Genomic DNA, 10294 nt, shown 5'->3' on the forward strand with positions numbered 1-10294 from the left:
TGAAAAAAAAATAAAAAATAAAAAATTATTGACAACAAGAACTCTTTTCTTCTTGGGTGAAGCTTTGTAATCTGATTTTTAAAATCCCATAAATTTCTGGTTACTTCTTATGGTTCAGTAAGAAACGTCCCTGCAATGTGGCCCCGAGCTAGCAGCAACAGTTGTCCTGTCCCTCCCTGGTGCTGGTGCAGGCAGAGAGCAGCTCCCGAGCCCTGCTGCTGAGCCCAGCTCCAGCCTCAGGCCTGGCAGAGGCTGATTTCAGCATCACCCACCTGAGATTTCCCCTGGGAGCTGAGGCACGAGGGGTTTCACACCAGCAGCCACACAGTGCTGCACTGTGGGGTTTCTCCCTGCCTTCCCATAGCCCTTGGACTGCGTCTCGTGCAAAAAGAGTGAATTTTGCTTCTAAATCTGTTGTGCTTTGGGTGCTTTAGCCCCAGTCCCGGTGGCAGCAAACCCCCAGGAGCTGTGTGCTGGCAGCTCTCCCTGCAGCAGCAGCAGCCGTGGGCATCGCGGGGGTCACAGCTCAGCCCCAGCAGGTGACAGCACGCAGCGAGCACAGGCTGGACGTGCTGCTTCTCAGATGTGATGTGTGTAAGGGGAGACGCTCGCACAGCACTGCTGGCTAACTATATTTTGCATCCGCTCCTGCAGGCTAAGGGAAGGGGCACAAACCCTGGGCACAGCACAGCGCTTCCCTGCCCGGCTGCCCCCTGCGGAGCCGCCTGGGCTGTGAGCGCTCGGAGCTGCTCACAAATGTGCCCCAGCTTCCTGGGGCAGGGAGAGGCTGGAAGCAATGCTGTTTGGATCTCCCATGGGCTGCCAGCCTCTACAACCATCATTTTTTGTTTCTGTTCATCAAAATATTTTTATATCAGTGGGATTGCTGCTGTATTGCTGGGAAGAGTGCGCTTTGACATTTGGTGGATCAGAGCCTCAAGTTTCGGGGGCTTTTCCTTTTATTTCCAGGTGTGGTATTTACCTCTATTGATACTTTTGATATGAATTTAGCAGAAGACTATTTAAAGCTTAGCTGACAAATTTATTTGTAGTCTTGAAGTATTTGATCATCAGAGAGAAAGCGAGAATATAAATAAAAGACACGGGACGTTCACATCATCTACAGTAAATTCAACCATTTTTACAGGTAACAATATACATAATGCCTTGCCCTTCCTCACAGTCGGCTCGTGCCGTATCTGTGGGATGACACAAATGCCTCAGACAGAGAAGTGCCACCAGGGAGGCGAGCACTTGCCACGATGAGGAGCGGCTGAAACGGAGCCACCGGCCCCTGCCCAGAGCCCTCCTGGGAAGGAATTTGGCAACAAGACATCAGGACGAGTCTGAGACGCTTTGCAGTAAAACTCTTGCAAAGGGATTTTAAAGAAAAACATGAAATTCACAACCCAGAGCCACTGGTGTTCCCGGGCCAAGAAAAAACACCTCTTGCCCTCATGATAAAAGTGTAGTTATTTGGTAATAAATACAGCTATTCGCAGTTTAATGCTTATCTGGAAGAATTAAACTAGGAATCTACAAATTAAAAAGATGAGAAGCAGAGCTAACAAATGAGCTTCACTTTACAAAGGAGAAGAGTTGCTGATCAGCGATTGGCGTATTAAAGAACATTTCATTTTAGAAAAGTGAACGTAAATTGGAAATAAAACAAAACATACCGCATCGGCGCGCTTTTAAAAAATCTGCTGGAAGAACAGAGAGGTTTTCTACCATGGGTTTCTGAAGTGATTCACTATCAACATTTCTCCTATAGAAATATAGACATTGTCACACCTTTTACTGTGGATGAGGACTTTATTTTCTCTTAAAAAGGTTTTCGGCGTGGATGGGTGACGGAGCAAGTCCTCGCTTTGGAGAATGCACTGACAACAGAAAGCAAAATACCTTCTATCAAAAATGTAAAGCACAAGTCTTGGTGTTTAGTAAAGACACAATGACCAGTTCGTTTGGACGTCCCTTATGCCGTGGTCTCCCTTTGACTGCCGTCTGCTGCTGACCCACCGCCGGGCCGCCTCCGAAAGCCCGTCGGTGCTCGCCGTGCCGGCGCCTTCCTGCCCCGCTCCGCCTCACGGCCTGTCCCTGCCTTTTCTCCGGGAGCAGACGGCGTTTGAGAGCGACGGGTCCTTCCCCTTCCCACTGCACGGTGCTGGATCCTGTATCAAAACTGAGCGTGGTCGACTTCGTCCAGCCACGAGGCCGGGCTGGCAGGAAAATCCGGGTACCCCCCGCTGCTGCCGGTGGAGAGGTCGGAGCTGGGTCCGTTCCCAGCCAGGACCCTCATGGGCTGGGGCACCCCCTGTCCGCCTTGTCCTATGATGCCCAGGCTGTTGTCGGGATAAACCAAGCTGGAGATTAAAGGCTGGTGGCCCGGCAGCGCTTGCAAGGAGGCTGGTGACTGGGGTATCCCGTAGGGGCTGTTGGAGCGCAGGTCGTGGTACTGGTCCTGAGCTGGGATGCCGCTGTGATCCAGAGCAAAGCTCCCGTTGGTCCCAGCCTGCCTCCCCAGGGCCGGGGACGCCTCGCTGAGGTTGCTGTAAATCCCGTTGGAATGGCTCATCTCCGACATGGAGGGCTCGTCTGAAAGGGAAGCGCACTGGTTGTACTGGGAGAGCACCGGCACCACTGGCAGCAGCACGGCAGCTCCGCGAGCCCCAGGTATAAAGGGATGAGATGGATGGAGCTGAGCAGCCCCACGCTCGCTACTTGTAATTCCTTATTATTCCTGTCCTTGCTGACGGGTCTCTGTAGAAGGCCACGGGATTATTTTGTCTGAGTACAAATGTCTAATACATTTTGGATCTAAAAGATGTGCACGAAAAGCACGAAAAGCACATATTAAAATGTAAGACTCTGATTTAAAAATAATCCTTCGAAGGGCAGTGTGAGTTCAAGATCTTTCACTTCTGCGTTTCTGTTTGGCTTTGAGATTTATCTTGAATTTTGCTGCCTTTTTTAGGAGCTACCTGAGCTCTCACCAGCTCGAGAAAAACTTTCCATTGCCCAGAAAAAAAAAATAAAATGAAAACCTATTAAATCTCAGCAGTATTTGTTGGCTCAGGAACAGGCTAATGAAATGTATTTGTATGACTTCAGAATACTTCTGAAAAATATTTTTTAAGTTACCAGCAAAAATTGTTTGCTTTCATCAGGGGTTTTACGGACGGCGAGAGCTGCTCTGTTGCCTAGGATACAAACCTGTTTCTGGCATCAAGCTATCAATAATTGTTCAACGTTTTTTAGTTATTATTTATAGTATATTCATATTTAATGACACCGGTGCGCAGTGTGTATACACAGGCTTGAAAATCAAACAGTATTTAGGGACGCAGAAGAGAAGCTGGAGCACGGAGCTGTGTGAGCAGGAACACACGTGCCCTACAGACGGGTGGGCACAGGTTTGCATCTCAGCTTCTCTCCTGGGCTCGTGGGAGCGATGCTCATGGCTCAGCCCTGCAGTAACGCAGCCCAAAAACCCTCAGCAGAGCCCCTCTGGTGCTGGGGCTGCTCTGGGCACAAGCTGGGGCCATGCAGGATGCAGCCCCTGGGCACAGCAGCAGCTCCCAGCACAGGGCCAAATCCTGCTCCTGCAGCGAGACAGCCGGGCTAGGTGAGAGCAAAAGCAGGTGTGGTCTGCCCCAAAAATGGGGCCGTGCAGCCCCAGCCTCCCCCATGAAGCCATCTCCTTTGTGCAGGGGGGCAGCTGCTGCTCGGTTCTGTGGGAGCTGGAAACTTGTGGCCACATGAATAAAACTGCCTCTAAGGATTTAAAAAATCGACATGCTTTTACTGATGCTTCAGCTCGGTGCTTCTGGGCTCCGGGATTTGAATTCCTAAGACCCCCTCGGAAAGTCTGTGTGTGGGGGCAGCTCGGACACCCCAGCGCCAGCCAGGAGCTCTCCCCACACCGGAGGCAGCCCCCATGGGGACGGGTCCTGCACCCCGCAATTCCCCCACCACGGCAGCCCCCGAGCTCAACACCTCTCCCCCAAAGCCCTCCTCTCCCACCCGGGGAACCTGCTTTCACATATTCCAGCCGAAAATTGCCATCAGGATAAATAAAAGGAAGGTGAAACTAGACAGCAAAGCCCCGTCGGGGACCAACCTGTGAAGGAGACCTCGGCGTCGCTGTCGGGGCCCTCCTCCTGGATGCTGTCCTTGTCGGACTTGGAGGCGCCCCGGGAGCGCTTCATGTTCCTGAAGTACTGCCCCCACCGCTGCCTCCCCGCATCCTTCTTCAGCCTCTTCTCCTTGGCCCGACGGTTCTGGAACCACACCTGCGAGCAGGGCAGGCCGGCAGCTCGCTCCGCACCGATGGGACCCCCCTCCCACCTCAAGGTGTCCCCCCAAATCCCCGGGGGCTCACCTGCACCACCCGCATGTCCAACCCGGTCTCCGACGAGAGCTGCTCCCGGACGTGGCGCGCCGGCTTGGGCGAGTTGTTGTAGGCGTTTTTTAGGGTCTCCAGCTGCTTGGCCGTGATGGTGGTGCGGGGCCGCTTGGCCGTCGATTCAGCCTCTGCCGACGGGGGGGTGAAATCAGCAGCCGGGTCCCCGAGGGGAGCCGGGACCCCCGGCTTCACCCCACGCCCCCCGCCCCGACGGCAGCGGCCGCCGGCCCCGCTCCCTCCCCGCGGCTCCCGACGGGCAGGGGGGGCCCTGGCCGGACCTCCCCAGCCCCCCGGGGTTTTAGGGGAAGGGACGGGGGGGGGGGGTACCTCTCTGCTTGGCCGTCTCGTAGTCGGCCTTGCAGACCAGCCTGCTGTCCTCCATGAGGTAGAACTCGTCGCCGGTGGCCAGCTGCCGCTTGCAGACGATGCAGGCGAAGCAGTGCAGGTGGTACACGAAGTCCTGAGCCCTCCGCACCACCTGGGTCGGGGGGATGCCCTGCTGGCAGGCGGCACACTTCGTCCCGAAGCGCCTGGGCGGGGGGGGGGACAAGCGGCGGCCGCTGAGAGCGGAGGAGGCGGCTGGGGAGAGGGGGGGGGGGGACGGGACGGCGAAGGCTGGGCTGCTCCCCGCGGGGCTACTACCCCTCGGGGCTACTACACCTCGGGGATACTACCCCTCGGGGATGCTACACCTTGGGGCTACCACCCCTCGGGGATGCTACACCTTGGGGCTACCACCCCTCGGGGATGCTACACCTTGGGGCTACCACCCCTCGGGGATGCTACACCTTGGGGCTGCTACATCTCAGAGCTACTACACCCCGGGGCTACCACCCCTCGGGGCTACTACACTTCGGAGCTACCATCCCTCAGAGCTGCTACACCTCGGGGCTGCCACCCCTCGGGGCTATCCCCCGCCGTGCCGCCCCCTCGGGGCTACCCCTCGGGGTTACTACCCCTCGGTGCTCCTACCCCTCGGGGCTACCCCTCCACTTACCCCACCGCCCCCTCGGGGCTACTACACCACGGGGCTACCCCTCGGGGCTCCTACCCCTCGGGGCTCCCCCGCCGTGCCTCCCCTTCGGTCCTGCCCCTCGCTTCTGCCCCCTCGATGTTTTCTGCCCCCTCGGTTCTGCCCCCCGGCCCCACGCACTTGAAGAAGTCCTCCTTGCAGTACACGCCGTCCCCGCGGCTGAAGCACTTCTCGGCCAGCTGCGTCTGGCAGTCGGAGCATTTCAGGCACTTGCTGTGCCAGTGCCGGTCCAGGACCTTGAGGATGAACCTGTCCACGATGTGCTGGTTGCAGCCGGCGCACAGCGGGATCTCTGCGGGAGGCAGCCCCCCGTCAGCCGCCGCCCCCACGGCCCCGTTTCCCCCCTCCCGACCCCGGCCCGGTTCTCTCCGGGTCCCCCCCTTTGGGGACGGCCGGGTTCCGGGACGAAAAAATGTCTTTTTCGTTCAATTTCGTTGGAGCGGCGCCGTGCGAGCGGCCCTGAGCTGAGCTCCCTCTGCGAAGAGCCCGGGGGCGACGGGGAAAATAAGAAGGGAGGTGACGGGGGGGGGGTGGTGGGAGGAATTAACCCGGGCCGAGCCGAAAAGCCCGAGAGTCTCCTCACAGTTATTCCGTTTTTTTCTTTTTCTTCCTTTTTTTTTTTTTTCTTTTCCTTTTTTTTTTTTTTTTTTCCTTTTCTTTTCCTACGCTTCAAAATTTCACCTGCAAATAACGGCGGGGTAGCCTAGCCGGGGTGGGCTAGAAAATTTCTATAAAAATAACGAAAATTATACTGAAAATAAAATGCAGCGGGATTGTCTCCTCGCCCCGCAGATATCGGTAAAGATGATACAGAAATATCTGAGATAGGGATAAGGATAGAAGTAGAGAGAGATGAAAATGAACTGATACGCAGATAGAAAATGAAAATGTGCAGAGGTATCGCCGTAAATATACGGCTATCGATATTTAGGCACAGGTGGGTAAAATGTAGATACGGAGGTACAGAAATAGAGCTGCATCGCTAAAGGTGCAGCCGTGGGGAACACCCGGAGCAGATGCAGATAAAGGCGGCCACGGGGGGGGTCCGTACGCGGAGATAACGGCACGGAGCGGTACGGCCGGGCAGGAGCGGGGTGGGGGAGATGTCCTTACGGCTGAATCCTCCCCGCAACACCCGGCCGCGACCGAGCAAAAAATGCCCGCACAAAATATGCCCGAATAAAAATTTAAAAATATATATTTAAAAAAAAAAAAAAAGCAAAAATCGCCCGAGCTAAAAATTTCCCGCAACGGCTCCGATCCGGGCAGCGGCGGCAGCCGGCTCCGAGCTGCCCGGAGAGACCGGGATGCCACCGGCACGGCCACCGCCACCGTCCCCGTCCCCGTCCCCGTCCCTTACGCTGCTGCATGGTGCCCCCGGCGGCTCGGCGCACTCAGGCGGGGCGCAGCCCCCCGCGCATCTTCCGCATCTCCGCAGTCGCCGCCCGTCCCGTCGCGGCCGGGGCTCGGAGCCGGGCGCTGCCCCCCCCCCTACACCCCCCAGACCCTCCCCGGCCCCCCGGGACCGCAGCGACGCTGGAGCCCCCCCGGCCGCTGCCACCCCCGCGGTGCCGGGGCTGGAGGCGGTCGCAGCGCGGTATTTTCAGCCGCCGGCCGTGCCCGCCGTGCCGCCGGGCATCGCTGCGAGCCGTATTTAACCCCCCCGGGCCGGCGGCACGTCCCTGTCCCTGTCACCGTCCCCGACCCCGACCCCCCCCCGCCCCGCCGCCCCTTCCCGGCTGGGCACGGCGACAGCTCCGGGGTGCTCGGAAACGAAAGCCGGGCGGGGCCGCCCCCCGACGGGGCTGGGGACGGGCAGGGGGCCGAGCCGGGCTCGAGGGCACCGCCGAGGGGGGCACCGGGGGGGTTCAGCGGCGGCCGGTGCCCGGATTTCGTTGTGTGCCGCCGAGCGAGGGTTTTGCCGAGGGAAAACAGCACCGCGCGGCTCCGCGCACCGGGGGCACGAACGGACACGCACCCGGCCCCGGCACCCCAGCTTGGTGAGACCCCCCCCCAGCCCCCCGAGCCCCCCCAGAGCCTCGCCGAGCCCCTGGCGTTGCCTCCCCGGCCCCCGGCCCTATTTACGGGCATGGCGTCCCGCGGGGAGCCGGCGCTGCGGTGCGGTTCCTACCCCCGGGGGTTGGCCCCGCGCCGGTTTTCGCCTCCTGCCCGCGGGGCCAAACGCGCAGAGACCGCGGGGAGGCCGCGGGGCGGCGGAGCGGGCGCTAAGCGGGGGCTGCGGCCCGACGGCGGGGGGCTACCGGGCTGCCCGGCCCCGCTGCCGCTGCCCCGACGGCTCCGGCCCCGTTCCAGTCCTCGTCCCGGTCCCGGTCCCGGTCCCCGTTTCGCCCCCTCCCCGCTTTCGTTCGAAGCCCTCGCACCGAGGGAGCGCGGTCCCGTTCCCTCCCGCCCCGACGTCTCCGCCGTTCGTTAAAGCGGGGGGAAAAACGCGAGTCCGGGAGGAATTACCGGGAGCCTTTCCGGAGGGGGACGGAGCCGGGGGATTTGGCGCAGGGGGTGGCGGCCGCCGGGGAGGAAGGGTCGGGAGGGAGCCCCCCCCGTTTCGTGCCGCATCTCCTGCGGTGCGCGGGGCCGCTGAGCCCCGCCGGGACGGACCCGACGGCAACGGGGAATGAACCGAAGGAACCCAGGAACCAAAACGGGATCCTGGGGAGGGGGCGGCTGGGACCCACGGGGGACACCACGGGGAAACGGAGGCGGCGGGCGGCGGAGCTGGGCCCCCTCGGTGCCGTCGGGGCTCCCCCAGCTCCCCGCAGCGCGTCCCGTGGGTGCCCCCGGGGGTGCGCGGAACCGGGGGATCCCGTGGGCTCCCGGTGGCTCCCGGTGTGTCCGCGGGGCTCCGCGCGGCCCCCCCCTCACCTGGGCTCCTCGGGAAGGGGCAGAGCTCCGCTGCCTTCTCCGAGCCGGCTCGGACCCTCTCCAGCAGCATCGCGGCGCCGTCCGAGGTGCGCGGGGGCTGCGCGCTTGTGGCGGAGCCGCGCGGAGCCGAGCGGGGAGCGCCGGGGGCTTGGCCGCCGCCCGGGGCGGAGCGGGGAGAGCCGGGGGGGGCGGGCCGGGGGCGGCACCGAGCCGTCGGGCCGGGCACAGCTGGGTCGCGGTGCACCGAGGGGCTCTTTAGCATCACAAAAGAGCTCGGGGAGGGAGGGAAGGAGGGACCGGGGGGGGGGAATGGGGACGTCCCACGCGTGTTCAAGGCTGTCGCCACCGGTAGCAGCCGTCCCCAGGTGCCAAAAGGCCCCCGCCAAGCCCCCGCGGGGGATCCGGGCTGCAGTCGGGGCCCGAGGGAGCCCCCGTCGGGTGGAGCCCCCCCCCCCACAGGGCTGGCAGCCCCCCCGCCGCTCCCCTGCCTGGATTTCGTTTGTCCCCGCGGCGCCGGCATCCCCCGACGGCAGCCGTGGGGTGCTGGGGGGTTCGGCCCCCTCCTCTAATTAGTTAATGAGCGGGGAGAGGACGCGTGTCTGACCCGTGGCGATCAGCGCCCTGCGGCTGGCAGAGGTTAATTGTGTTAATTGAGGATGGGGAGGACGTGGAGTTGTGTGTGTGCGCATTTGTGTGTGCCTGGGTATTTGTGTGTGTGAAATTTGTGCATTTCTGTGTGCACGCGTGTGCAGGCTCCAGATGTGCAGAGCCACGGTGCGTGCACATCGGCGCAGGGCTGGGCACACACGCAATTGCGTGCACTTGTGGGTGTGCGTGTGTCCACACACAGCCTGCGTGTGTCTGTGCCAGGCTGTGCTCGGCTGTGCAGGGCCGTGTGTCAGCCCCTGTACCCGTGGGGGTGTGCGGGTTTGTGTCTGCACACGGCTGTGCGCGCCCCTGCGAGCCCGAGTCTGCTGCCATTGCACTCGTGCTTGGATGATCTTGGAGGTCTTCTCCAACCCTGATGGTTCTGTGCTGTATTCCGGGGATGTTTTTGTGTGCACACACGTGTGTGTGTGTGTGTTTGTGTGCATGCAGGGGGTGCGTGTGTCTGTGTCCGTGTGCAGCCCGGTGGGTGCGTGCGTGCGCGCTGCTTGTCCCAGGCAGCCGGAGCTGATAATTGTGGTTGTTACTATGAGCCCGCTAATCCCCCGAATCCCTTTACCTCCTGCTCGCAGGGGATTACAAATTAATAAAAGCAGCTTAGGGGCGGGAGCCTCTGAGCACACATATGTTCCTGCCGGAGGGCAGCACGGGGACTTTCGCCCAGCGGTGGGGACAGCCGGGGAGCAGGGCCCGCGTCGGCCCCGCACCGTCCCCGGGCATCCCAGAGGGCCAGGATCCCTTCCACCCACTCCCCTCCTGCAGCTCCTGCGTGGTGCAGAGCTGTGGAGAGTGATACCTGTGCGGCCAGGGGACAGATCCCAGCCTGGGGGACAGCTCAGTCCCATAGGGTTGGAAGATAAAGCATGGAGACGTTTTGGGGAGCAGGATTTGGGGTCCCCAAATAAAGTACCCTAGTACACCAGGCTGGAGTGCAGCCAGGGAAGGAATGGAGCTGTCGGAGCATCGCTGGTACCGTGCCCCAGTAGTGCTGGGTATGGCAGTGAGTCCAACCAGGTACCACTGGCACCAGCTGCACGGGGGCTCCCCGACACCCCCCACGGCCACAAACAGCTCCTGGGGGCGGATGAGGGGGGCAGGCGATGACCCACGCAGTCTCTTTTAAGCTCGGTTTTATAAGTGGATTTTTAGTCTGATCCTCTAAGGAAGCAGTTTAAGAAAGGGGATGTGTGCTGTGCGTGGTGGCTGCTCCCCGTGCACGCGGTGCTGGGCACAGTCCTGGCAGCTGGGGCTTTGCGGGATGAGGGGCAGCAGCCCCGTGGCTTTAGGGGACGAGGTGACACAAAAGC

At 60.9% G+C, this 10294-nt stretch overlaps 1 protein-coding gene across 1 annotated transcript; it reads right to left on the reverse strand.

The window, feature by feature from the left end:
* Positions 1-2179: 2179 nt before the first annotated feature.
* Positions 2180-8391, reverse strand: LHX3 (LIM homeobox 3). Its single transcript, XM_032200404.1, has 6 exons — positions 8322-8391; positions 5562-5733; positions 4736-4938; positions 4385-4536; positions 4124-4295; positions 2180-2598 (listed from the first exon to the last, which is right to left on the reverse strand). Exons 1-6 carry the CDS (start codon positions 8389-8391, stop codon positions 2180-2182), a joined length of 1188 nt encoding a protein of 395 aa, XP_032056295.1.
* Between the last annotated feature and the right edge of the window lie 1903 nt (positions 8392-10294).

This window comes from Aythya fuligula, chromosome 19 (assembly GCF_009819795.1).
Source record: "Aythya fuligula isolate bAytFul2 chromosome 19, bAytFul2.pri, whole genome shotgun sequence".
Taxonomy (NCBI): domain Eukaryota; kingdom Metazoa; phylum Chordata; class Aves; order Anseriformes; family Anatidae; genus Aythya; species Aythya fuligula.

Bases quoted from the DNA above. Each gene is read 5' to 3' on its own strand.
- LHX3 (XM_032200404.1), bottom strand. From the start codon at position 8,391: ATGCTGCTGGAGAGGGTCCGAGCCGGCTCGGAGAAGGCAGCGGAGCTC. The intron at 5,734-8,321 runs GTGAGGGGGGGG...TGCCTCCCGCAG, and splicing joins CCCCTTCCCGAGGAGCCCAG to AGATCCCGCTGTGCGCCGGC. The intron at 4,939-5,561 runs GTGCGTGGGGCC...CCCCCCGCCCAG, and splicing joins TGCAAGGAGGACTTCTTCAA to GCGCTTCGGGACGAAGTGTG.